The sequence below is a fragment of the Ovis aries genome, chromosome 21, assembly GCF_016772045.2.
Source record: "Ovis aries strain OAR_USU_Benz2616 breed Rambouillet chromosome 21, ARS-UI_Ramb_v3.0, whole genome shotgun sequence".
In the NCBI taxonomy this organism is placed as follows: Eukaryota; Metazoa; Chordata; class Mammalia; order Artiodactyla; family Bovidae; genus Ovis; species Ovis aries.
Genome location: NC_056074.1, coordinates 45,136,031 through 45,163,557, shown reverse-complemented (window position 1 = coordinate 45,163,557; position 27,527 = coordinate 45,136,031). Strand labels below are relative to the sequence as shown.

Genomic DNA, 27,527 nt, shown 5'->3' with positions numbered 1-27,527 from the left:
GGACCACACATCTATGCAGAGCCCCCAAGGCTGCCTCCTCGGCTCTGAGCTCACCTGCGCTAAGGCTCCGGGCCCCGCGGGGCTGGGGACAGACCCCGCGAGCATCTGATGACCCTTGTCTCAGGGGTGAGGCCCTGCAGGTCGGATAAGCTTTGGAGCTTGGGCCTCCTCCACCTCCCAGCTGTGTGGTACCAGGGGCAGAGGGCACGGCACGGGCAGGGCAGCAGTGTGGTGCGTGAGGACAGAAAGCAGACCAAGGGCCTGGCCTGCCGTGTGATTTGAGTTGTGGCTCCGACTATGGGAGCCGGGAACCTGGGGGCTGGCCGGGTGGGTTCAGGTGGGACGGGCATGCACCAGGCCTGAGCCAGAGCAGAGGAGGGCAGGGGATGCCAAAGAGGAGTGCCTGGGGAAGAGCCCGTCCAGCCCCGGGCACCGCAGTGTCCTCTGCCCTTGTTGAGGTTCTGGACTTCTCATGGCAGCTCCTGGAGCTCTGACAGGGGTCCTGGTGTGGTCCCCTCGAAGTTCCTGGGGCTGCTCAGAGGCGCCGCCCACTTATTCTCCTTCATATCTTTGCCAGGGTCACCTTCCCCTTACCTGCCTGGTCCTTGAGGTGTCTGTCCCTTTTAGCACCCCCCCCCCCCGCCAGGAGACCAGCTGTCCAGCTCTGGAACAGTGTCCCCACTCGGCAAGCATATAAGCACACTGAGGCCGCACAACAGCCCCCGAAGATGCCCCTGTCCTGGTGCCTGTGCCTGTGAACCTGTGACCTCACGCAGCAAAAGGGATTTTGAAGATGCAGCTAAGTGAAGGTTCTTGAGGTGGGGGAATCACCCTGGATTATCCAGGTGGGCCCAATGTCATGGTGAGGGTCCTTATGAGAGGGAGAGCAGAGGGTCAGAGTCAGAGAAGCGGCTGGAACAACAGAAGCAGAGGTCAGAGAGAAAAGATGCCACGTGCTGCTTTGGAAGTAGACGCATGGGCCACGAGCCAAGGATGCAGGCACCTCTGGAAGCGGCAGAAGGCCAGGAGACATTCCCTTCTGGACCCTCCACAGGGAAGGCAGGCCTCACGACACCTTGACTTTCAGCCAGTGAGGCTCCTGGCCTCCAGAGCCATAAGAGAATGAATGCTCGTACTGCTAGGCTTGTGGTAGCTTGTTGGAGCAGAGATGTGACTGACACGAGGGCTGAGCCCTGGGACGCAGCAGAGAAGGCGACAGGCCAGACCCTGCCCTCGTGCAGGTGAGGCTGTGGGAGGCGGGGGCGGGGACTGACACTGCACAGAGGAAGAGATGGATGGATGGCATCACCAGCTCGGTGACCATGAGTCTGCACAAGCTCCAAGAGGTGGTGGAGGGCAGGGAAGCCTGGTGTGCTGCAGTCCATGGGGTCGCAAAGAGTCTGACCCGACTGAACTGCAACATGTCAGTTATATCCCAGGAAAACCAGGAAAACAGGAAAGGTCATGCCGAGTGCTACAAGCAGAGCTGAAGACACACGGAACAGGGGTTGTGGCGCTGCCCAGGGAGTGACTGAAGTCATCTGAGGAAGCGTGAGTGGAGATTAGCTCGGCTAAGCAGAGGGATGGAGACAGCCTTCCAGACAAGGAGCCGCACATGCCAAGACCCCAAGGCAGCGAGGAACAGGCCTGCCGTGTGCATCTGCGAGGACATAGAGGGCTGAGCACAGAGGCGGGGCGAGGGGGGGTGGAGAGACAGGCAGGAGCAGACCAAGGAGGGGGCACTCAGGGTGAGCACAGCGGGGCGTCCTGAGCACATCAGGCGATGGGGCTCTATGAAAAGTGTTGCATCTGTAAGGTCACTCTGAAATTCAAGAGGGTAATGTAACCATTAAGCCAGAGCAGGATGCTGTGAAACAGCAACAATTAGAGAACCAGAAAGAGCTCTTGGAAATGTAAAATATGCTGCTGAATTTAAAAAAGAAAGGCACACAGCAAAAGATCGAAGTAAACCTCCCAGAAAGTGGAATAAAGACAGAGAGATGGAAAATAGGAGGAACAGCCAAGAACTATGGAGACTCAGTCCAAGGAGATTCAACATCCAATGCCTGGATGTTCCAGAAGGGGAGGTGAGAGACGGCTGAGGGGAGGAAGCAGCGATGGAAGGGGGAGCCCACGGAAAAGCTGGACTGAAAGGGCGGCCACCATGTCCTGTCCTCCAGAATCTTCCCAGGGAAGTAGCTAGGCGCCTGCCCCATCAAGGGCTTCAGAACAGGTGGGTTTTCAGTAGAGAAGTCTCACAAAGATGCCTCCAGCCTTCCAAAGGAAAGCACAGTTCTATACCCAGCCAAAGTATCTATCAAGCGCGAGGAATCCATGAAAGCTTGTCCGAAAACACACAGGAGTTCGTGAAGTTTACTTTCCGTACCTTTTCCTAGAAAGTTATGGAGAAGGTGGTCCAGCAAAGTGTGGGAGCAAATGAGGACAGAGAAAGACAAGGGAGGAAGGATGGGTTCCAAATCAAACCTGGTACCAAGGGCTTCTGAAACTGCCAGCAGTCACCCCAAGGAAGGTGTTGCTAGGAAACAGGGGTAGAATTATGGCCCCAAGGGGACTGAACGCTGGGCACAGATGGCGTTGTGGACTGAGTCACGATAATGGTGAAGCAAGCCTGGGGAAGGAGAGGGAGGGGACACTTGACCGGTGCCTTGCTGCTACTGCTGCTGCTGCTAAGTCGCTTCAGTCCTGTCCAACTATGTGCGACCCCACAGACGGCAACCCAACAGGCTCCTCTGTCCCTGGGATTCTCCTGGCAAGAACACTGGAGTGGGTTGCCATTTCCTTCTCCAATGCATGAAAGTGAAAAGTGAAAGTGAAGTCGCTCAGTCATGTCCGACTCTTCGAGACCCCGTGGACTGCAGCCCACCAGGCTCCTCCGTCTGTGGGATTCTCCAGGCAAGAGCGCTGGAGCGGGCTGCCACCGCCTTCTCCCTTGAGAAGGCTCAATTCTCACCCTCCAGAGAAGGAGCTATACAAAAGATGTCTGAAGTGGGCAGATCAAGAAACAATACGGCAATAATATTCCACGAAATATGACAATGGTGTTGTGTGTTCCTCAAGGCTGATAAGGAAATTGCCAAAGGGAAGCCTTAAAAGTAGCTGCCCCATGGATGGGACAGGTGTGCAAACTGATCTGAGCAGTTCTTTTCCTTTTTTCAATATCCATCTATTTATTTGGCCACGCCAGGTCTTAGTGGTGGCATGCAGAGTCTTTGATCTTTGTAGCGGCATGTGGGGTCTTTAGTTACAGCTTGTGACCTCTTCGTTGCAGCATATGGGATCTAGTTCCCTGGCCAGGGATCAAACCTCAGTGTCCTGCATGAAGAGCGCAGGGTCTTAGCCACTGGAGCACCAGTTCAAGGGAAGTCCCTGAACGGTTCATTTCCATTATAAGCTATACAGTTGGATGGTTGGATGGCATCACCAACTCAATGGACATGAGTTTGAGCAAGCTCTGGGAGACGGTGATGGACAGGGAAGCCTGGCGTGCTGTGGTCCATGGGGTCACAAAGAGTCGGACACGATGAGCAACTGAGCTGAACTGAACTGAACTGAAGCTATATGGTGAGTGCATTGTTTGGGTTACCCTCGCATTCCTACCCAGTCTCACACACGCGCGCAGACTCGTAATAAGCACTTTTCACAAGAGGACACATGAGACGACGGCAGTGCAGTCAGAGGAGATGGGGAGAGCAGTGAGCGGCCGTGGCCGGATCCCTGGGGGAGAGGCGGGGGAGAGCCACTGGGTGGAAAGGGAGACGCTGCAGGAGTTGTTCCGGGGCTTAAGTCCTCAGGCTCGGGGACAGGTTGGATATGGGGGTGGGAGCGGGTTGTCCTCAGAGAAGATCCCCCCAGCTCAGGTTTGGCCTCACAGTGGTGAGGGGCTCAGCGAGGTCGTTCCTAGCAGGGAACACGGCATAGGAGGAGGTGATGTGTGTCTGAGACATCTGTGTGGGGGACTTGCTTGCAGTTGGGGTGTGAGGCTCCAAGGAGGTGTTGGTGAGGCTGAGAGGGCTGCCGTGAGGTGGCATCTGAAGGGTGAGGTCACCCCGAAGAGAGTTCCTGCAGAGGAACCCGGGGCGCCCCAGAAGCTGAGCCATGGTGACCACAGGGAGGATAGGGACCCAGCCCGGGGCATCCCCGTGGGCACAGCCACGCAGGGCCATGGAGTTCCTCACCGGCCTGGGTCCACGCTGTCGCTGTGTCCCCTCTGAGCCCACCAGGCCCTGTGCTGGCCTCATCGGGCTCCGGCCTGGGTCACCAGGCCCCTGTGCTGGAGCACAGTAGGTGCCCCATAAATCCTGGTGGCCTGGGAGGAGGAAGGGGGGGGCGTTCGGGGCAGGGGCGGCTGGATGTTGATTGACAGAAGCAGGCTCTACCCAGAGAGGGGCCTGGCTGGAGCGCTGCCCACGGACTGGGCCGTCCACACCTCAGTCCATGCTCAGGCCAAGCTCAGACCCGCAGGGGGACAGCTGTGTGCCCAGAGACGGTCGCAGAGCAAGTGGAACCCGGAGAGGGCGGGGGGCGCAGCTCCCCAAGCCGGGGCTGAGGCCGGGCAGGAGCGGGACAGCGGGCTGGCTGGGCGTCGACGCCCTGCCGGGAGCACACCCAGGCCGACAGGGGCGGCCCACACGCTCAGAGTCCTCCACCCGCCCCGGCTCAGCGTCCTTCCAGGGAAATGGGCGTTTCCTGCGGGAGCTTTCAGGGGCCCAGGCGGGGGAAGGGAGCAGGGCCATCCGAGTCCTCCCCTTGCCAGCATCTCTCTGGCACCGGCTGCCGGAGGCCCCGCCCCGTGTGCCCGCAGTTACACCAGCGATGCTCCCTTCTTTGGGTTAGGAGTCATCTTCAACAAATATTTTCTGAATGTCTGCTATGTACTAGGCGCCGGGAACACGGGGGGGAAAGTATGTGGGCCTGCCCTTGAGGGAGTCGTGTTCAATGGGGCCCCGGACAGTAAACAGACAATTAGTTATCTTCCACAGCGGGGAGGAGGTGTGCATTCGCGCTTCAGTATGAATGAGTGTCTTCCAGGCCTCACTCGGGAACAACCTGGACTGGGGAGGCTCTCCCTCCGGGGCTGGGGGCACGGGTGGCAGTCGGAGGAGGGAGGGGGCAGGGAGCTACTCCCCACCATCGCTTCCCTGGTTCCCCAGTCCCCAGGCTGCGCCCCTGGGGCCCCCGGGAGGCCCTCCCTCGAACCCACCCCCACCTGGCCTGCTCCCAGCCCCTCTAGCATAACCCCCGCCCCAGACCCTCTCCCTGAGGCCTCGCCCTCCCCACCATCCTGGAAACGATTTTGTTGTCTGCAGAGATCATGTGTAGCTGCCTGTGAGTTATAAGTCTCCGGAGCAAGCAGCCTGTTACCTAACCAGGCCTGGCTCATGCCAATGTCTTGAGTAATTATTGGGGGGCGGGGGGCCGTCCAGCCCACAGCAGAGCCTCTCCGAGGGAGTGCTATTGTTTTTCATGTCAGCTGTGACTTGGAAGGAAAGAGGGCCTGGCCTTTGAGAAATGAGACGGGGTGGTGGAGGGCAGCTTAACCCTTTGCAACCCCCCCACCATGACCATGCTCCCCAGCTCCCCAGGGCTGCCTGACAGAGAGCAGGCTTGTCGGGGATCAGAACCCAGGCCAGGCCCGGCAGCCGCCACTTGGCAGCGCCGATGGAAACCGCCGTGCGGTTACGCACAGACAGTCACGGAAACTCGGAGGACAGCGGCGGTGGAGGGCTCGAGCCAGGCCCGGCTCTGCGCCCTGCCCCCACGCCTGCTGCCGCCTCCCGCAGGTCTCCCCCCCACCCCCCACCACAGCTCTGCAGCTGTCGGGGAAGGGGCTCTGGGGCACGTGGGGCAGGGGGCGGGGGCTTGCCCAGCCCACCTCACCTCCTTCTAGGGGGGGCCCAGGGCAGAGCAGAGAGGGCACCGGGAAGTGGGGCTTCCAGAGCATCTCTGGTGTCGGGCCCCAGCCCAGCCTCCACCCGGATCTGTTGACTCAGTGACTCAAGCACTGACTGGAGGCCAGAAGTGGCCCCACGTGCTGGGGAGGCCATGCAGACCCCTTCCTCAGGAAGCTCAGTCCAGGGAGAAGTCAGCAAGCCGAAGGGCGGGGCGCCAAGTTACCACAGCAGCAGGACCAGGGGCGGGGGGGTTGGGGGCAGCGGGTTGGCGGCAAGTGAGCAGTGGGGGAGCTGGGCTGGGGGGGGGGTCTCCAAGGAGGTGGCGTGGAAGCAGAAAGCGACCAAGAGTGGGCTGTGAGCTGGACAGAAGCCCAGGAGCAGGGGAAGGGCTGCCCGACCCCACTCCTGACACCGATGCTGCTGATGACCAGGGTCTGAGCCCCACCCCCGGGGCCTTAGGCAGTTCCTCGGTTCTGGTTCGGGCTGAGAAGGACTCACTCACTCACCCGTTCACTAAGCCGTCCAGCAAACCTTTACTGTGTTGCTGCGGGCTGGGGTGAGAGAGCCTGGAATACTGGGGCACAACAGCTCCCGGGCAAGCGGGACTTGGGTTAGTGGGATGAGGTGGCAGTGGGGTGCTGGTAGGGGCCAGACAGGGCCTGGCAGCCCCCGCAGGGAGTTTGCATTTATTTTCACTCAATCAGAAGCTGGAGGTGGGTTTTTAGCTCTAAGCCCAGAGGTGACATGCTCTAATTTACACGTTTCTGAGCTGTGTGTGGAGTGGAGAGGTTTGAGGGTTGGGTGTGGAGAGGCAGAGAGAACAGCTAGCAAACAATGGACAGGAATCACGGCAGGAGGCTTGGTCCCAGCTGTTGCTTAGATGATGGAATTGGTGGCGGCCTAATCAAGAGAGGATTCTGCCACCCATGCTTGGAAAGATTGACGGCAAAAGGAGAAGAGGGCGGCAGAGGCTGAGATGGTTGGATGGCATCACCAATTCAGTGGACGTGAACTTGGGCAAACTCTGCGAGATGGTGACAAGCAGGGAGGCCTGGTGTGCTGCAGTCCATGGGGTCGCAAAGAGTTAGACACTACTTAGCAACTGAACAACAGCAAATCCACCCCCCCTCCCACAGGGTCCCAGCTGAGCTGGAGCGCGCAGGGCTGAGGCATGCAACAGGGTTCAGGTGCCTTCTCCCTGTCTACCTCACTGTCTGAAACACCCAAAAGAGTCTATTTTCAAGCTGGGATTCTCCACCCACTCAAATGCACAGATCTGAGAGTAAATGAAAGTTTCAGACATGCATAGCCAGAAGCTTTGCCTGCCACATATCTTTTCTCAGAAAGCTATTCGAGGACATGCTCCAGCAAAAGGAAGGGAAAACCAAGATGGGAGAAACGCAGCATTCAAGAACCAGGGGACTCCAACACCCCTTCCAAACAAAAGAGGCCAAAGATGTTCACAACAAGATGGCGGGAAGAAAGTCTAGCATTACAACCATTTAGCAGGCCTAGAGAGTAGCTAATCCTTCTAGGGTCCTAGGAAGAAACTTCCAGAAGAAAAAAGAGTAAGGCTGGTAGATTGCCGGTGTTCTCAGCAGAATGAATAGAAGCTTTACAACTTCTGGCAGAGAGGTCAAGAATGAACTAGTGAGAGATGCGTTGAAAACTAAGCAAATCATAAAAAATGTTTTACCCGAGGGAAGACAAAAGGTTATCATCCTAGACCACATGACTTGGCTGAAGATAGCCATTACACAGCGATATAAAGTTGTATAATGTTTATGTCAAATGCAAGCAGTAAATATTTATTTGGCCTAGAATGGCAGTATAACTGTATTGAGAGGATGGGGGAATGGCAGGGGGCAGGAGCTGTGAAAATGAAGCCTGGAGCTCTCCAGGTTAAGTGATCGCTAGATAATGCCTGAAACTTTAAAAGCAGGGAATAGCCATATAAGCATGTGGTTCAGAAATACCGAGGTGAAGCCAAGAGATAGCGGAGCGGGTTGAGGGGTTGCCTGTGGGTCAGGAGTTGGGGATGAAAGATGGAGACTCATGGGAGCTCCCTTCAGGCGGGTTTCTGCTGATGCTGTGAAAACTCCAGAATGGGGGAGAGGACGGGGAGGAGGTGGAGCCGGTCAGAAGGGTGAGTGTGTCCTCGGGTTTGGGACGAGCTGGCGCACGAGCTGGGGGCCGGCTGGTCCCCGCACAGGAGCCCCCCGGGTGGCCAGGGGCTGGGGCAGGCCGTGTGGGTCAGGGCAGCAGGGAGAGGGGTGGGGTCACAGTGGGCACCGCCTGCCCACCTTTAACCCAGGTTGACAGGGGGACCGGGCCTGTAACCCAGGCAGTAATGGGGCACCCGCAGGCTGAGCCAGGTCATCACAGAGGCCTCCGACCACGCCCAGTCTGCTCAGCATGGGTCCCCCCAACCCAAGCTGTGTCCCAAGGAGCTCTTCCTCTCTGCCCCAGGAGCAGGAAGGGTGGGTGGGGATCGCAGGACGGCCTGAATCTCTCATCAGCCGCAGGTCAGCCCAGGCCAGGTGGGCCGAGGGCCAGCCCAGGGCCTCGTTCCGGGGTGGAGGCCTCCCTGAACTTCCGCTCACCTTCCGAGCATTGTGGGCCTTCCTGGGAGCCCCCACCATTAAGCGGCCCTCCTGCCTCTGACCCACCCCGAGGTCAGCCTGCCCTGGCCCCTCCAGTGCCCTGGCCACTGGGCCACACACCCAGGGACCGGGGTCGGCCACCCCAAAGGTGTGGCGGCTGGATAGAGGTGCTCGCGTGCAGACGTGGGGACAGTGAGGGCAGCCTGCTCACCGGCCTAGTTCCCTGGGGGAGGAGCCGCGGGGGCCCTGCCCAGGGTTCCGCAGCTCTGGAGATGGGTGGCAGAGGGCAGGTGTGAGCCTCCACCGCGCCGGCTGCGTCCCTCCAGGTCCTCGCCTGCAGAGGCAGAAACAAGGGGCAGGGAGTGGCTAGGGGGGCCAGGCCTCACGCTTGCACGTGGCTGGGGACCCGGCAGGAGGGAGCCACTCTGAACCGCACACTCGGCAGGAGGGAAGGTGGGCCAGGGGGCCGGGGCGGGGCGGGGAGAGGGCTGGGAGCAGAGCAGCGAGCTCCCCACCTCCTCACCCACTTCCTGGACAGGGGTCTCGGGGTGGGGGCCGCAGGTGCAGCAGCAGGCCCTCAGCCACACAGGCCACCCCACACTGGGCACCTGCATAGCCAGGTGACTGTGCAGAGCCCCTGGGGACCCAGTGATGTGAGGGACTTGTCAGGGGAAGGTGAGCCAAACTCAGGCTGGGGCGGGGGTGGCACTCAGACCAATAAGGAAAAAAAGCACAGAGGAGGGAGCGGGGCAGAGAAGAAGGGACTGTCTTCCGTCTGCGGGGGCTGCCCCCCACTGAGAGCAGGGGAGACCGAGCAGAGGCAGGGAAGGGGGCCCGTGCTGGATGGGGGAGCATGGGGCCCCGGGGCTTCTGGCTCACAGGCTGTGGGCCACCCGAACGGGGAGAGAACAGGCTTAGGAGGGTGCAGTCATGCCCACGAGGTGGGGAGGTCCAGCTGAGCCCCCAGCCAGGCCCCCAGCGCCAGGGAAAGGACAGGACCCGGCCCTTTCCACCCTGTATACAGGTGGAAACCCGGCCACTTCCCCTGGAAGGCACTGGTCCCCCCTAACCTTCCCTACCGGGCTCTTCCAGACCCCAGGATCCTCACCCTGGCCCAGAGCCCCCCACCCAGCCCCCAGCTCGGGTCCAGCCCCAGAGTAGCTGTCTCAGGGAGTCTGGGCCGAGAAGCAGGAGCCAGAAGTGGGGGGAGGGGCCGTCCTGGACGTGGGCCCCGGGGGCGGCCCTTCTGTCTCCGACAGCTGCCTCCACGGCCCTGGCCCTGGCCCGCTGAGTCGTGGGGCCTCCGTTTCTCGACCCGGACCAAGGCAGGAAGGGCAAGGAGACTGAACCCCCTGGCACCTGGAGGCCTCCCAGGCATGGCCCCCTGGGCTGGAGGTGGTCAGCCTGTATGTCCACTCTTCCAGCCCCCCAGCCCTAGACACCACCCTGGATCCCACCCCATGAGCCAGCTCCCAGGTCTCCCCCACTCCCCAGTGTAGGGCCCAACACAGCCCTGGTGGAATTCTGCCCGTGTGAACACTCATGCACACGCCCACGTGCTCACACACACCAGAATTCATGCACACCAGCCAAGGCCCGCGCCCCAGTGCTGGCCGCCCTGCCTGGGGCTGCTCTGGGCCGTGGGGGCTCCGCTGGGGGTCATGCGCTGTTCTGCAGGTCTCTACTGGGCACTGTGGTGCGCCGGGCACCAGGCCCTCCGTGACAGTGCTGCCCAGCAGAAGCCCCGCCTTCCAGGAGCTGAGCGTCCTTGCAGGGGCACCGGGCGCGGGAGTCCCTCAGAACGAGTGGGCCGGTAGCCCTGAGAGGGCACTCAGAGGACAGAGGCAGCTTGAAGCTTGTCAGGAAAGAACCTCCCTCATGGGCAGCAAGTACAAAGAGCCGGTGGCAAGTTGGGGCCCGGACAGGAAGCCCACGGGTCTGGGGCAGCGAGGAGGACCCGGCCAAATCATGACAGTTTCGAGGCCCCTGCAGTGACCCTGGCCTTGACTCTGTGGCCATGGGGAGCCCCTGTTTTAATATCGCCTTCCTGGGAGAGGGGAGAAGGCTGAGGTGCCTAGGTGCGCTCGGAGGGTGGGCCATGTCAGGGGCTCCTCTCGCCCAGATCAGGCAGCAGAGTGGGCTGGGGAAGGGGCGCAGGGCTGGGGGCAGCCTGTCAGGGAGCCGTGTGGCAGCGCCCCTGCAGGACAGCCTCACCAGGACCGATCCTAGAGAGGGGGTCCCCCGCCTGGTGCTCCCAGGGGCACATCAGCCTCCCCGTCCACGGGCTCGGCCACGGTGGCATTTCCAGAGCCCTGTGGCGAGGCCCGTGCACCTCGGCCCAAGGAGCGGGCTCAGCAGACATGTCTCCACACGGCGGGCCCCCAGCCTGAGCTAGTGAAAGGGAGTGTGCAGAGGGCCCAGCTTCTCAGGTTACCTTCTGCTAAGCCCACCTGGACGGATACTGTGTTGCAGGCTCACGCTCCTGTTTTAAAATGGCCGGAAGGATAAACAGCAGATCGCTAAGGCGATCCCCTGGTGAGGGGCGGACCACAGTCAGACGGGCCAGGCGGGCCAAAGGGGGACGTTTCCTCACAGCGTTTTTTACTTTTAAGGGATTATGGTTTTGAACAGTACGACCCAGCTAGTTACATCTTGCAAACTCTTGTAAGGGGGCTGATTTAACTGCAAGACGTCCAGCTGGGCAGAGCGTATTGCTGGGGAGGCGAGGGCAGGGGGCACACAGACGCTGCCCTGGAGGCCAGCGGGCCGGGGGTCAACAGGCCCCAGCTGCCCGGGGAAGGGGCTCCGGGGCCTGGGAGGTCAGGGAAAAGGGGGAAGCTGTGCAGGTGTCCAAAGAAAGGACACGGTTCAGGACTGGGCGGGACAGGTGAGGGTGGCTACAGAGCGGCGAGGAAGAGCCAGGCCGGGCTGCGGGTGCAGGGGAAGCGGTCAGAGGCAGCCGGGAGGTGCTGGGGCCCTTGAGGCTCATAGGGCCTCCTTCTTCCCTGAGACTCCCTGCAGGCCCGAGGTGCTGTCCAGGGGAGCTAGCCCTCCCACCACCACCCCCCAGGATATCCCAACCACAGACACATCAGTCTCCATTCTGAGCTGCAGGGAGGGGACTGAGGCCCAAAGTCCCCCAGCCCATCATGGATGGTGGACAGCCTGGTAGTGTCCTCGCTTTCAGGGAGGTGGACGTTTAGGAAGCGGAGGATGAAACCAGTACCCAGGCAGACGAGAGTGGCTGGGAAGGGTCGGTCAGGGAGGTGATGGCAGGCAGATGGAGCCGAGGGGCCTTCTCTGGAGGAGACCCTCGCCTTGGGGCCTGAGGAATGAGATGGTCTGCTGGCTCAGGAGAGGAGCGGAATGTTCTAGCAAGTGGACCACCTAGTGCAAAGGCCCTGGGGCAGAGAGGTGGGTACTGCACATCCAAGGAACTGACAGAGCGAGTGCAGGGCAAGAAGGGGCAGTGGCCAGGCTAAGACACCGGGCCCAGACTGCGGGGACCCCCTGGCCAAGACAGGGCTGGGTCTTTGTCCGAGAGCTGTCGGGCGGCTGGCAGGGGTCCCACCAGGGGATGGATGGGGGTGAGGGCAGAGGAAGGGCTGCTGGACGTGGAGCTCACAGAGGGCGAGCAGACCCCAGGGGCGCTGCTGGGCGGCCCAGGGGCTGGTGGGCCCAGTGCTCCTGAGCTGCCCATGCCCTGGCACTGGGGCCCGGGATGAGGGGGGCCCGGAGGGCAGCCAGGGCCAGATGGAACTGCGACAACAGAGCCACTGGGCGGCCCCTGCCCACCTGCCCACCCGCCTGCCCAGGCCTGGTGTTTGGCTGGGCTGGCTGAGCACGCTGGCTCCTGGTACAAAGTGTTCTGCCTGGCGTCCCTGGCTTCCGGGACTTCGAGGCTCGTCAGAGGGGCAGCGCAGAAGGGGGAGGCGGCGGAGAATCAAATGCAGGTGGGGCCTCCGCCCGCCGCCAACACAAACACGGCCTCTCGGCTTCCAGCGCCTTTTTCCAGCCTGCCCTACATTCCCGCTTGCCCGGCCCCAAGCAGGGCGGCTCAGCCAGCCAGCCTGGGGCTGCCCGATGTGGGCAGGGTGGGCGGCCCCTGCTTGGCCTCCGCCCGCAGGACCCCACTGAGGCCCCAGCTAGGGGCTGGCCAGCCCACTGGGAGACCCAGCCACACACGTCCAGTGCCAGTCGCCGCCCCTTGCCTGGCCCACCCACCACGTAGCCGTGGACAGCTTCCTGGCCTCTGTGTATCCTGCTCCCCACGACCCAGGCCCCCTTCCAGCAGTGGGGTGGGGGCAAGCAAAGAGGCTTCTGTGCAGCCCAGGAAGCCATGTGCCCCTGGCTCAGGGCCCCCAACTCTGCAAGCTGCCGCAGGCACCTCCTCCCCGGGGTCCACGAAGGGCAGCCTCAGGGGCACACGGTCAGGCAGTGGTTGTGGACCCTGGGCGCAAACGTGGCCCCGTGCAGCTGTGGGGGGAGGGAGGGCGTGGCTCAGAGTCCAGCAGAATGGACGGGGCACGTCAGTAACACAGCACACGCAGAGCCCCCCACGGGGCTCCCGCCCTCGGTGCGGGGAGGGGGCAGGGAGAGAGAGCATCGAGTAAGGAAACCAGTGATGTCAGTGAGCGTGCTGGAGGGAAAGGAAGTGGGCAGAGGCCTGCAGGCAGGTCACAGCGTGTAGCTCAGGGCCCAGGGCAGCCTCGTGGGGAGGGGAGACATGAACAGAAATGTGGATGGGGTGAGGCCATGAGCCACGGGAGAATCCAGGGACACAGCCTGGCAGCGGGGGGCAGGGCAGAGGGGAAGCCTCACGCTGGAGCTGCCTCAGGGAGGGCTGACCACCTGGACCCCCGGCCAGGACTTCCTTCTCTGTTCAGAGTCCAAGGCGGGTCTTGCAGAGTTCTGAACAGAGGAGCAAGATCTGTGGGGCCAAGGGCAGAGGTCACGAGGTTGTCCAGATGAGCTGGCCCATGCTCCCCTGACCACCGCCACTGCTGGACCCCCTGGACAGAGCCACCAGCGTCCTCAACTCCAGAAAGGACATCTCTGCCACCCGCATGCAAAATGTGTCGTAAGGCTGCCACGATTGAGACGGTTCACGATTGAGTCGGTTCATGATTGAGACGGTTCACTATAGACTGCAAAGCATCTATAAAAAGAACCTTCCATCCTTCAGGGAAGCGTAGTCTTCAGGGAAGATCGACAGGCCGATCGCTGAAAACAGGTCTCGAAGCTCAAGTGAACCCCACATCATTCAATGATTTAATGGTAAAAATCTAAAAAATTCTAGAAAAAAAAAGAAATTGTTTCGAGGTCAGAATGGGGAAGGCTACTCCAAGCATGCAGCAAATCTAGAGGCCACAGAGAAGAAGATAAATAACTCTGAGACATAAAAAGTGAAAAGCTGAATAAAACTTCTGTGTGGCCAGACCAAAAATAATAATCATAATTCCCATAAACCGATTCACGAGACCAGTGGCACGCTGGGGGCAAGCAGTCACGATGTCCGTGTCAAAGGCCAAACTTTCTCAGTGTACGGACACCCCTTACGAGTCAATGACAATGAAGGGCCTGGCCAGTACCACCCTGGGGAGCGAACAGGCTGTAGGCTTGGAGGACCTGCACCCTCTCACCCCAGTCCTGGGGCCCCGGGAGGTGGCAGAGGGCTCTTTATTCATCCAGCAAATATTTGTGAAGCACCAACTCTATTCCACGTGAGTTGATGCCTTTGAACTGCGGTGCTGGAGAAGACCCTTGAGAGTCCCTTGGACTGAAAAGAGATTCAACCAGTCAATCCTAGAGGAAATCAGCCCTGAATATTCACTGGAAGGACAGATGCTGAAGCTGAAGCTCCAATCCTTTGGCCACCTGATGCAAAGAGCCGACTCATTGGAAAAGACCCTGATGCTGGGAAGGATTGAAGGTGGGAAGAGAGGGAGTGACGGAGGATGGGATGGTTGGATGGCATCACTGACTCGATGGACGTGAGTTTGAGCAAAGCTCCGGGAGACGGTGAAGGACAGGGAAGCCTGGCGGGCTGCAGTCCACGGGGTAGCAAAGAGTCGGACCAACTTAGCAACTGAGCAATAGCGCTTAACCCACACTATGCTCCAGGTTCTGGGAGAGCCTCTGGGGACATGACCGTCCAAGGCCTAGCCGCCACAGGAGGTTTCAGCGATGGAAGGGAGGCCCACTCCTAACACCTGAGCTGAGGTTGTATGTTGTGTTGGAGAACAGGCAGAGAGAATGGCAAGTGCGAAGATGCTGGGGCCCGATCGAGGGGGACGTGCTCAGGGTCTGAGAGATGGAGCAGGGCGGCCAGGGAGGGCTGTTGGGGCCGCAGAGCTCGGAGGCTTCGGCAGGGGGTTGGATTTCACTCTGGGGCACTGGCAATCCTCTCAGGGAGGAGCTCAGCCCGGCTGCTGCCTGGAGTGAACAGGGGGCAGTTCGGCAGGTCCAGTGGAGGTGATCACAGCAGCCCCGGCCGGGGATGCTGGGCAGGGGCTGCCCGGCAGGCGGCACGCAGAGCGTGTGCCCTAGAGAACAGGCCGGGCGTGGGTGAGCGCCAGGCGGACCCAATGCTTCTCTGTGTGGGTGTCGGCGCCCCTTTCTGAGACGGGGGCAGGCCCGGGGCGAGTCGGAGTTCCTTTTGGGACCCGCTGGGCTAAGATGCTGTGAGATTTGCTCACCAGTGGTGACGGAGCGGCCTCGGGGAGCATGCAGAGCTGGGGCGCAGTGCTGAGGGTGTCTGCGTAGACGGGTGTGGGCAGGCAGGGGTCCCTGGGCTGGGTGTGGAGGGCAGGCAAGGTTGTCCTGGCGGATGAGCAGGGGGCAGGTGGGCGTGGCTTATGACAGAAATCCCGAGGCCCACCCCACTCAACAGTCAGGCTGGACTGAGTCACTGCTGGGGGTCCCCAGCGGAGCCCAGGCACCTGTGGGGCTGCCCCCAGGCGAGCGTGTGTCTATGGGGCAGGCAGAAGGGTCTTGCTCACATCACAGCCATCTCTCAGAGGGAAGGAGCCTGTCCTCCTAAGGGATGGTCTGCAAGTGCCTGCCAGGGACACGCAGGCCCCCAGAGGGGTGTGGGGGTGACCAGGCCATTGGCTATGCTGTGCCAAGGACCCGGCTGAGGGGTGACTGACTCAGGTGATGGCTCAGACCACCTGCCGCCCTGTAGGCAGAAGAGCGAGAGGTTTGCAGGACCGGCTGGGACACAGCCCTCGGTCTGCAGCCCCTGAAACGCCCACCCTGGCTGATGCGTGAGGCCAGACCGAGGCACGCGTCCCGGGGGTCAGGGCTCAATGGCTGCCCCATCGCCCACCTCTTCTGGCCAAGGCTCGGCCCCGCCTGGACTCCACCTGGACAGAGGACCCTGGGGAACAGGAGAAGGGCGGGTGTGTTGGTGACCACGGGTCCCAGAGGCCTATCTCCCAGTTAGGAGAGTTCGATTGGCCCCCCGGGGCAGAGTCCCCGTGCTGAGCAGCACAGCTCAGCCCCCGAGCGGCCCCCTCCCAGCAGCTTCCCTGCCTGGTGGCAGCGTGCTCCCTTCCATGGCTCATGCCAAGGCCCAGGGGCCCCGAGGTCCAGATAGACACATGCGCACCCTTGGGCAGCTCAGGGAATGATCTGGTGCTCTTGTGCAAAGGAACTGTGCAAAGACGGCCCAGGCATTCTTGCACATTCAGTCTCCCTGCCCTTACAGAGTTGAAGCACTTGTGTGCACACACATCTGTGCACACGCATCTATGCACACACAGGCTGGCCAGCCCTCAGGCCACGCTGCACACGCGCAAATTGCTAACAATAGCTACAACAGTGGTCACCAGGAGACTCAGTCCGTGTTTGCTGGGCGCCAAAACCCATTTCCAGCAGTTTCTTGCATTAATTCATTTAATCCTTACAACATCCTCCTGAGGGAGACTCAACCAACATGCCCATTTTACAGATGGGGAAACTGAGTTCGGGGAGGCGAGGTCAAGGTCATCCCACCAGGAAGAGGCAGAGGCAGAACATGAGCGCAGGAGCCTGTCTACCGCCCAGGCCCTCCTGAGACCCTGCCCCACTGCCGTGTGGCCCGCACACCCAGAATGCATCTGGGGGCCTCCCGCGGACCACAGGGCACACACCCTGGCCTGGCCCGGCTGCCGTGGGCCAGGCTCCGAGGCCGTCTCCTGGGCCACCTGGGTGCGCCTTGCGCCACAGGACCAAGAGCTCCCGGCCGGCCGCCCTGGGGACTGGCAGAAAACCTCAGCAGCTAGAAACACGGCTGACTTTTCTCCAAGAGCTAAAGCACTAAAACAAAGTCATAAACACAATTACACCGTCTCCTGCCATAAATTACGACGTTATGGAGCGCTGTGATCTATTTCCACTCATACCCGGCTCTGTGAGACCAGCCAGCCCCATGGGCTCTAACGAAAGGGTGATTTATGGGCGTTATTCCCGCGCTCTTGCCATGGGGGAGGGGTGTTCCCAAGTCCCGAGGAGTCAGGGAGGCCCAGCGCCAGGAGCAGGACCCACAGGCCTCGTGCGTGCTCTTGGGCCGGGTCTGGCTGCCACTGGGCAGGGACCTCTGGGGACAGCTGGGCCCAGGCAGGCAGGTACCCTGCACCGCTGCCCCCTTCCTCCTTGGTAGGAGGGCTCCTGGGGACTCTGGGGTCCAGGCACTGGGCCGGGGAGCTCCCGACATGTTTGTTCCACACGTGTGCATGGGGTCCCTGTGTGCCAGCCAGACCAACAGAGGAGCGGGGCTCCTGGGGCCTAATTCTAATGGGAGGCCCAGATGAGGATGGACAGACGTAACCCCATGCCAAGGGCCTTGGAGGAAGTACAGGACGGTGGGAGGTGGGGGCAAGGGGCAGGCCATGGCAGAAGAGGGAGAGGGTCTCAGATCAGTGCCTCTGGTGAGATCTGAGGGTGGGGTGGCTGATGCAGGTGGGCGAGCAGCAGGAGAAAAGGCCAGGCCCGGGGCAGGCACGTGCCGCCGTGTTTAAGGACCAATAAAGTCGCCTGGAGTCAACGAGGAGGGAAGAAGGGTGCGTGCACGTGTGAGTGCGTGCTAAGCCGCTCAGCTGTGTCCGACTGTTTGCAACCCCGTGGACTGTAGCCTGCCAGGCTCATCTGTCCACGAGATTCTCCAGGCAGGAATACTGGAGTGGGTTGCCATGCCCTCCTCCAAAGGATCTTCCCAACCCAGGGATCAAACCCACGTCTGCAGTGTCTCTCGCCTTGCAGGAGCTGCTAGGGAATCCCAAAGAAGGCTGGGGGGTTGGAGGCCAGAAAGCAAAGGGAGACAGGTATGGGGCCACACGAGGGACTCAGGCTTCTCCCGAGAGTGAGAGGGGAGCTCAGGATGGTATGTGATGTGAGCTGGTTTGTATTTCAAAAGACCCACCGTGCGGAAGCACCTTGCAGAGGAAGGCCGGCTGGCAGGCTACTGCAACAGTCCTAGCACATGAAATTGGCACCCCTGGGCTGGGAGCCATGGAGCGGTGGGTGCTGAGATTGGGAGCCTTTCTCTGAGGAGAGAATGGAAGGGACAGGATGGGTGCTGAGAGGCAGAGGCCTCAGCAGAGGTGCAGGGAAGCTGTGGTTTCACGGTCTGGGTTCAGGCCTGAGGCCCCGCAGGGCGGAGCGTGTGGGTCCTGGGTGCATTCCTGGCCTCAGCCTGTGCACCCAGGCGCAGGAGACAACAGACCACAGTGCTCACAGCAGGGTGGGCTCCCATTCTGGTCAGTGGGGAAGGGCCAGAGGACACCAGGGCTGCAGCCGGTGCCCCTCCCCTTGCTGCTCTCTCTCAGTGACACCCCCTGCCCTCCACGTGGGTGCTCAGGGTTACCTGCACGCACTGAAGGGCACAGGGGCAAACGTCGTGGGTCACCGCGACACCTACTCCCCTCCCTCACCAGGCTGCAGAGTGAGGGCCAGGGTCGGGGTGGGGGGAGAAAGGGCATTCTATGAGGACAGAGAACCCAGGAGTCCTGGGCGGGGTTTGGGGGGCCTGGGACCACCGCCTGAAACTCACTCCGCAGCCGCTTGGCCCAGAGGGGCAGGGTCGCCCTGTCAGACTGAGTCCTTCCCATGTCCAGTGGGGCCCAACGTCCGAGGCTGCAGCCAGACTCTTTCATAGGGGCAGGCGCGGGCCTCTCGTCTGCCAAGCAGCACTCGACACACCCCGCGTGCTGCCCCGCGTGCTGCCCCTACTGGGGCTTCTCACAAACTCTGTGCATGTGAGGGGCAGCAGGGGGGAGCGGCCCACCCAGGGGACCAGGAGGTGTGACTGGGGCCCCGCGCGGAGCAGGTGAGTTTCTGCTCTGAGCCCTCCAGCCTGGGGCTCCCTTCCCGGCTGGACAATCCCCAACTTGGTGGGCTCAGCACCCCTGCCGTGGGCCTCCAGACCTGCCCCACTGTTGGGTGGACCTGACCGGGTCCCTCAACCACGCCCAGGAGCTCATGGCCTCAGGGCCTCCGCCGGGTCACCTGCCTGTGGGCCCAGGGGCAGCTGGGAGCAGGGGCTTGTGACCTGGGCAGTGCTGGGCCATGCAGGCCTGCAGCCAGGGCGCAAGGGGGAAGGCAGCCAGGCCGGCGGCAGCCCCTTTGTGCCCCTGCCCCTGGCTCTTCGCTCCCACCCTCCCTGCGGTCTGTGAAGCAGGCAGGAAGACGGGGCGAAGAACCGTGGCGGGAGGCCTGCAGGAGGATGGAGTGGGCCTGAGCATCACGGCCGTGTCCCCAGGCCCATCCCTGTGCTTGGGCAGGGCTCGCGGGGCTCCAGGCTCCCCTGCATCTCATCACCTACCTGGAGCCCCTGGCTCCCTGCAGCCCAGCTGGGCCCGTCCAGCTCAGTGCCTGGTTAAGCATGTTGAGCATCGCCCCCTGAGAACAGCTCAGTGACCGTCGGTCCAGGAGAGGGTGCAGACAAGGGGAGCGCCCAGAGGACTTCTGTCCCATGACCCCACAGAGGGTCCCAGGTTGTCCCGAGAGGAGCCCCGCCCCGCCTTCAGATGGGCCCCAAAGGGACCCTGGCCCCCCGAGCTGCCCCCAGGACTGGGGGCTCCTCCCCGTGAGCCACAGGCGGTCACGGCCCGTCTCCCACCCATCTTTGGCCGGGACCGCTGGCGGGTCCAGAGCTAGGATCAAGGCCTAGCAGGTTCTGCAAAAATTTCCCTTGAAAGACTCTTTTTCAAGATTTTCTTTTGAAAACAAATTCATAACCACATCAAACAGAAATCCCGTCGCCTTGGGTTTGATCATCAGCCGCCCGGGGCTCTCGAACTGGCTGTTATTCTAATTGCTTTTTTTCTCTTCCGAAGGCCGCAAGTCGTCTTATGGTTATTAATTTGGTGAGTTGAGGCAGGGAACAAGGGCGCTTTTGTTGGCCTTGCCCTTTTAGTCACTATCAAATTGCAAATAGTAACAAGATTCAAGATCCCCCAAACTGATGTGCCCCTGTGGTTCCTGGGGCGCACCACCCCGTGCCCACAGTGGGTACTGCCTTCCCGCTGAAGGTGGCGGCGCCTGCCTGGGCACCTGCCTGGACCAGCGACTTCTCTGCAGCTGGGGCCCGGCTCAGGCCGCTCCCTCCGCCGCTGGGTTCTCATAGCTGTCGTTCAGTTGCTCAGTTGTGTCTGACGCTTTGGGACCCCATGGACTACAGCCCGCTGGGCTTCCCTGTGCTCTGCTGTCTTCCGGAGCTTGCTCACACTCCTGCCCATGGAGTCGGCGATGCCAGCCTACCGTCTCATACTCTGCTGCTCCCTGCTCCTCCTGCCCTCCATCTCTGCCAGCATCAGGATCTTTTCCAGTGTGCTCACAAAGTGGCCGTCAAATATGAAGTGAGATACAGGCTCTCTGCTCAGAGTCAGGGGTGGAGGGCGTCGGGGAGGTGACCAGGAACCATCTCTCTGGGACGCGCTCAGCCCTGGAGAAGCGAGGCATGCTCGCTGAGCCCATGTGCACAGGTTCCTACACGCCTGTCCTGCTCCATCCTCAAGAAAACCCGCCAGTGGGGAGCAGGATTCCCCGCTTCTCAGCTGAGAAACTGGGGCCCAGGCAGGAGACCCTCCAGCCAGGGCTTAGGGCGGCACCTCACGTGGCCGCCCGGACCTGCCTAGCCAGGCTCACCCCACATGGCAGGGCTGGGGCATCAGCCACTGGGCAGGGCAGGGCAGGGCAGGGCAGGCCGGGCTCAGGGGGCCAGTGGCGAGCAGCAGGCAGGCCCAGGTGGTGCCGGCTCACCCACGGAGCCCCAGGAGGGGGCCTGGCTAGGAGTGGGAGACCCGGCCCACCCGCTGGTCACCACAGCCTGAAGCTGGACCCGGCGAGTGAAGGAGAGGATCTGTGTGCAGAGAACTGGGGGCCGGACAGGCAGGGGGACCCTGCAGGGGCGCCCAGAGGGCGGCCAGAGAACCAGGGGGATGGGGCGATGGCCGGGAGGGTCTGGCAGGGTCTGGGTGGGTCAGCCAGCTTCCCCACTTCCCCACTGTCTCTCCCGTCACACCAGCTGTGACACTTCACACTCCTCCCCAGACCCACTCCACTGCTGTATGAGAAGGAGGGAGGCCCAGGCTTTGGGCCGGCTCTGGGATTCTGGCCCAGATCCCAGCTGCCCCCAGTCCCCAGCAGACTGCCTAGTGGGACCGAGATGCCAGGTGAGCCCCTCAAAGGCCCCCTGACATGAGCACCAGCCCAAGGGGCCGAGGTGGGCTTGGCACCCGAGGGCCAAGGGCAACAAGAAGGGCCCCAGGAGACCTCGAGGGCGAGCTCGCCCGTGCTGTCAGCCCCTGGAACGGGCCCCTTCTCCAGCCAGGCCCAGGACCCCACCCCTTCCTGAGTCCCAGCCCTCCTTCCATTTCCTCTTTTCCCAAGAACACCCCCATGGAGGCTTCCAGACCCACTTGCCTTTCTGGGGACTTTTGACAGATGTTCAAGCGCCGTAAAGTGAAAATGTACGAAACCACAGATTTTCTTCAGTGATGTATTTGGGGCTTTAATTGAGGCCAAATCAGTCAATACCCAAGCCGGGGCCCGCACAGCGAAGCAACTTGAAGTCTTGCTGGGACCAGCCGCGTGCAAGGCTCATTCAAGGCTACCGGGCACCCAGGATCCCCCTGACAGATCTCCCAGGACAGCTTTGGGACTAGGGGGCCAGTCCTGATGAAGGCAGGGTCCAGCGATCTTGGACCAATGAGAGGGGCGGGGTTTGGAGGTGATGGTGGGCAAGTCCCCGCCATAGGCCCCTCCAGCCCCTCTCCCAGGAGTACTTGCTTCTTCTAAGCCCAGCTTGGACCCCCCGCTTGGGCCCCCTCCCAGGAGTGTCTGCTTTAGTCCTCATGGACCACCCTTCCACCCCACCCAGGTCTTCCCATCATGGAACCTGGGGGTGGGGGCTGCAGCGGTCCCAACCAGAGACCCCAAATGAGACCCTTCTCCTGGGGCCTTGGGAGAGACCCCTCCTCTCATCCCCGCCCAGCCAGCCCCCCTCCTCCCTCTGACTCAGTGTCCCCCACGGGAGGGAGGCTGTGGCCTGCCCCCAGCCCTGGGAAGCCTGACCTGGGCCCCCCGGGACCTGGCTACACAGGATCCAAGGCCTCCTCACCCTACCATCTTCCCGGAGCCAACCGCTCGGCCAGCGCCCAGCTCCGTGCGGCCCTGCAGTGGGGAGACTACAGCGGGCAGTGGGCCCAGAGGGGCGCCCAGGAGTCTGGCCGCGACGGCACACGCCGCGCACATCTCGAATCCCGCGCGCGTCCGGGTGGACGGCCGGCCCCAGCCACCTCTGCCCGCCTGTGCTCAGCCCCGCGCTGAGCCTCGGCCGAGCCGCTGCGGGGCTCGCACCCCCAGACGCGCTCTCCCGTGGGGCGCCCGGTGCTCCTGGGGCCTGGCCCTTATCCCTGACCGCCCGGCTGCCTCCTCTCCCTGCTCTGACATTCCGAGGCTCCCCAGGGTTCCAGGTCCCCAAAGTGGGTATTACTTTCTGACGGAGACCCCGGGGGAACAGCTCCCAAGGGTGCTGCAGGCCCCAGGGACAGCCGTGCCTCCCCCCACAGGCCAGCCCACTTGGGGTCGTGTTCTGTCCCCCGCCCCTGCTCGGAGGGCCCTGGCCTCCTCTTCCCGCTGGGCTCATTTCAGCCCCGTCCCCTCCTGGCCATCAGCCACCCCTGCGAAGCACCTGTGGCCCCAGGTCCATCCTGCCTCCAGCTCCCGTCCAGTTTCACGGGCAACCCCACCTCATGGGCTGGGCAACCCCATGTTCAATGCAGGAAAAGCATTGGACCCCCCACTTGGGCCAATGCCCAAGAAGCGTGGTGGGCATGTGGCCCTGGCTGACCCTTGGGCATTGGCATGAACAGGGTCTGGGTTTTCCAGGGACTAGGGAGTCCTCCAGTGAGTCGGGGACAGGGCTGGGACGATGGGACGGCCTGGGGCACGAGCCTTGTTGGGGGGCACGTGGGGGAGTGGGTCCCGACCTGTGACTGGGAGCCCTTCGGCAGAGACAGCCGCTCAGCCCCCGGGTCTCAGGCGAGGGCTGCTGAGCGGGACTCCTCCGGGCACGTGTGTGCACACGCACCGACACGCACAGGGGCCACAGACGCCCACAGACATGCAGGTGCGCGTTCCACAAACAGGCCAGCCCCCGCCCCACCTTCAGGGAGCCCCGACTCGAGGCCGCCCGGCTCACCTCTGCTCCTGTCCCCGCAGGTGACTCAGCTGGACCAGAGGCTGGCGCTCATCACAGACATGCTGCACCAGCTGCTCGCACTGCGCCACGGAGGCCCCCCCGGGGGCCAGCCCCCCAGCGCGGTGGGGGCGCAGGCCGTCCAGCCCTCGGGCGGCAGCTCCATCAACCCCGAGCTCTTCCTGCCCAGCAACGCGCTGCCCACCTACGAACAGCTGACCGTGCCCCACGGGGGGCCCGACGAGGGTTCGTGATGGGAGTACAGGGCGCCTGAGAGGGGAGGCCCGAAGGAGGCCTGCCTGGCCCACCCCGCCCCCCGTCCAGCACGGCTCCACCGGGCCTCGGCCACCTCTCAAAGGCCGGAGGGCACGGTCCCGCTCCGCCAGGCCCCTGACACCCGGTGGGCCACGCAGCGCCCTGGCCTGGACTGGGGAGCTCACCGAGACTGCCCCTTCCCAGCCGGTGGGTACTAGACTTTGGCTGGGTGTCGGGGTACAGCTCTTGGCTCTGAGACCAGGGGCCCCACATGCTGGCATGACACTCAGGACAAGGCCGGCGGTCAGGCCAGGCACTCGATCTGTCCCACGCACGGCCAGGAAGCGGCAGGGCTGCATGCCGGCCCCGGGGGCTGCCTGCGGGGAGACGGGGGACAGCCTGGACAGGGTCTGTGAGGACCCTCCCCCAGTCTCAGATCCAGGACCCGGGGTGACTCATGGAGGAGGCAGGCAGGGCAGGGCAGGGCAGGCCCAGCCCAGCCGAACAAAGGAGGCCTACAGTCAAGGCCCGATCGTGGCCTGAGAGCCCATCCCGGGACCCCGGAGCAGGCCTGGATCCCTGACACCCCAGAGGTGCTGACCCCAAAGAAGCTGAGGGAGCTGCTCGTGAGGCCACAGCTTCCAATGGGAGGGACAGGCCCACCACTGCCGAGAGCTCTTCACTGGGGGCACTGTCCAGCAGCAAAATAGGGGTGCTCAGGCCCCGCCCTCTGGACCGGCAGCTTCTCCTACCCATTCCGGAGAAAAGGGGCCTCGAGCCGCCTCCACGTGCAGGCCCTGCCTCCAGGTCCCTCCCGGTCCGAGCAGCTGGACAGACGGTCACCCCCCTCCCCCCCCAACCGCAGGGGAGCAGATGGGTATCACCACCTCTAACAAGACGTGTGTCCTCCCGGCGCTCCGCCCCACCAAAATCGGAGTAATTTGTGGTGATTTGGAATCTGTGCTTTAATGAATTTCACGGTGTGATTTTGATTCTTAATTGTGCAGGTTTTTCCTAATAAATGTGGAATCACAAAATTTAACTTGCCCTGTTCTCGCCTCCACTCCTGGGGAAGCAAGCACCCATCTTTGGAACAACCTGTCCTCCCACAGAGCTGCCGCCCACCCCTCAACACCCCAGCACCCCTCACCCCATCCGCGCCCACCCCGGTGAGGGGAGGCGGCCGGAAGCCCCAACCCACTGGCCTGGGAGTTCTGGGACCCAGGAGCACCTTGAGGCCAGGCTGCTGCTGCCCACCCCAACCCAGGTCAGACCCCAGCCCACCATCTGAGCTTTGCTCCTGCAGGAGCCTTTTCTGGGAGAGTCTCCCGTCCCCTCTCCATCAGTTAAAACCATTCCCTTGGTCTCCGGCCAGGCTTAAAGCCCACTCCTGCAGGAAGCTCTCCCTGATAGCACCTCGTGAGACCCATCCCCCTCCCCAGGCTTGTGACGCCTCAAGGGGGAAGTGGTGATCAGGTGGGGTCATGGCCCCCCGACAAGCAGCTTGGGCACTGTTTTCAGGGCGTGTACCCCACACGCACTTCTCAGGCCTTGAGGCTTAATTCCTAATTCCAGGATGCCTGCCCACCTCCCGCTGCTGCCCACGGGCGTCTGGGCCCCTCTCTCCTCCGGGGCCCCACTCCATTCGCCCTACGCCTGCCTGGAGCCCTCCCCCACCGGCCTCTCGGCCGGCAGCCCTGTAGACAGGTGCCCAGGTGGATGCTGAACTGCTGGTCCTCACCGAAAAGCGGCTGGGGCCTGTTGGGAGGGGAGGGGCCTGGGTCCCACTTTGCAGAGCCCTGGGGCTCCCCAGAGTCCGGCCCTGGCTCCTACCGGAGGAACCGTCTAGCCTGCCGGGCACTGGCCGGCACGGGGGAGGGGAGAAGGGGCCGTGAAGGCTGGGGCCTCCCCACCCCTCACCCCTGTGGGGAGGGGCAAGAGCAACAATTACTGGAAAGGCAAAAGCTGTTGTTTCCTTGTTGAGTAAATATTTGTGGAAACCCCAGGAGGCGGCTGGCGGGAGAGCAGGCCCTCCACGGAGCCCCCGCCCCGCTCGCCACCGGGCACGGCCCCCAGCCCGAGGGGCGCGCGCTCGGGCCGCCCATCTGGGCCGGGCGCGGCCCCTGCACCCAGCCCGGCTTTGTTTGGCGTATTATCGACTACACACAAAGTGCCCAAGTGCTTCACTCCTGGACGGGCCATTGCAGCCCTCTCGGGTGTGAAATGCAATTTACCTGAAATAAAGCCCAATTATGGAATTAGCTAATTAAAGCCGAGGAGGAGGCTGGGCCGGCCGGCCGGCACTCGGTGCCCGCCAGTGCCCAAAGTCTGAGGGAGCAGATGGCGCCCCAGCCGGCCGTGTGGCTGCATTCCTTCACTCGGCCCCCGATAACTGACTCACACAGCACACAGCCATCTGGTGGGTGACACGTCCTGTGTGCCCCGGACAATGGCCCGGCGGACCTCTCCCGGAGAGGGCCGTCGCCCGGGCAACGGTGGCATGTGCAGCCCAGGCCCCTTCCCAGCCCCGCCCCCGCCCCTTTGTGGGCCTGCCCGGCTGCCCGGCCGCTCCCGCTGACAATGTCCGTGAGCATTTGTCCCCCGCGTCCGGCCTTTGTCTCCCAGTTGGTCTTCCTTGTTGGGGTCCTCGGTGCCCAATGGGTGCTGGGAGCATCTGCTGGAGGGACGAGGTGTGGGGGCCCAGGGGGCTGCCCCAGCCCGCTTCCTGGGACGCCCACCTCCTCTGCCCGTGCCCCTCCCCCACCAGTGCCCCCTGGAGCAGGGCGGAGGGGTGGCACCTGGAGGGCCAGTCTCTGAGGCCAGCGTCCGCCCGCAGAGGCCCTCCCAGTCTTGGCTGGGGGCCGGCCCGAACCACTTGCCCCCTCCCCAGCCAGGGCAACCGGAACAGAGTGCCTCTCAAAGGGGCGTGGGGGAGGGGCTGATGACGATAAGACGTGTAAGGTCTAGGACTGGGTCATGCACACAGTAGGTGCTTACTAGAGACAACTGGTCCAGGAGGTGCCTGCTTCTGGGGCCTACCTCCTCATTACAGCCCCAGTGCCCGGCTCACGTGCCCCTCCAATCTCACCTGCCAGGTCCCCCTCCGACTCAGGGCAAGCCGTCCATACCCCGCTGTCCTGCAGCCTCGGCAGCTCTGGCCCCCACTGCCCAGGCCTTCCCCTCTCAGCCGTGCGGTCTCCAGCCAGGCTGACCCCCCATCTGACAGCTGGGTCCTGCCCCTTAGCGGAGCCCCGAGCGCCAGCAGCCACAGCCCCCTCCCCACTCAGGACCGTTTTCGCAGGCAGCCCCTCACTGGGCAGGGTCGGGCGCTGTGCCCTCAGCCTGCCCTGGAAAAGGCTGTATGCAGGGACTCCGAGGCCCCCAGGGGAGCCAGAGCCCAGGAGCCTGGCACAGGGCCTGTGGGCCTGGCCCACCAGGCACTCGAGAAGTCCCAGTTAAATTAAGGGATAAAAGTGGGGCTTGAAACTGGACAGCTACATGTAAAAGAATGAAACTAGAACACCTCCTCACACCGCAAGCAAAAATAAACTCAAGATGTAAGGCCGGAGACTGTAAAGCTCTTAGAGGAAAACATCGGCAGCACACTCCTTGACATAAAATCACAGCAAGATCCTCTATGACCCACCTCCTAAAATAATGGAAATTAAAAAAATAAACAAGTGGGACCTCATTAAACTTTAAAGTTTTGCACAGCAAAAAGGAAACTATAAACAAGGTAAAAAGAAACCCTCAGAATGCAAATGAAACAAGAGACAAAGGATTAATCTCCAAAATATACAAGCAGCTCATGCAGCTCAACACCAGAAAAACAAACAGCCCAGTCAAACGGTGGCCGGAAGACCTGAACAGACTCATCTCCCAAAGAAGACACACAGACGGCTAACGGACACACAGAAAGGGGCTAAGCGCCACTCATGACCAGAGAAACGAGAATCAAGCCTACGAAGACACATCACTTCACACCAGGTCAAAAAATCTACAAACAGTAAATGCTGGAGAGAGTGTGGAGAAAGAGAACTCTCTTGCATCGTCAGCAGGAATGGAAATTGATAC

General features: G+C 62.2%; 1 protein-coding gene across 5 annotated transcripts in view; it reads left to right on the top strand.

Moving 5' to 3' along the window:
- Positions 1 to 24,495, top strand: part of KCNQ1 (potassium voltage-gated channel subfamily Q member 1) — a 380,920-nt gene extending 356,425 nt beyond the window's left edge. For 4 of the 5 annotated variants that reach the window (XM_042237886.1, XM_060404142.1, XM_042237885.1 and 1 more), the window contains one exon: positions 23,222 to 24,495. In XM_042237886.1, the coding sequence (XP_042093820.1) occupies positions 23,222 to 23,452 (231 nt within the window). In that variant the 3' untranslated portion in view covers positions 23,453 to 24,495. The remainder of the gene's footprint in view (positions 1 to 23,221) is intronic. The other variant, XM_060404144.1, reaches the window with a different exon arrangement.
- The last annotated feature ends 3,032 nt before the right edge of the window (positions 24,496 to 27,527 follow it).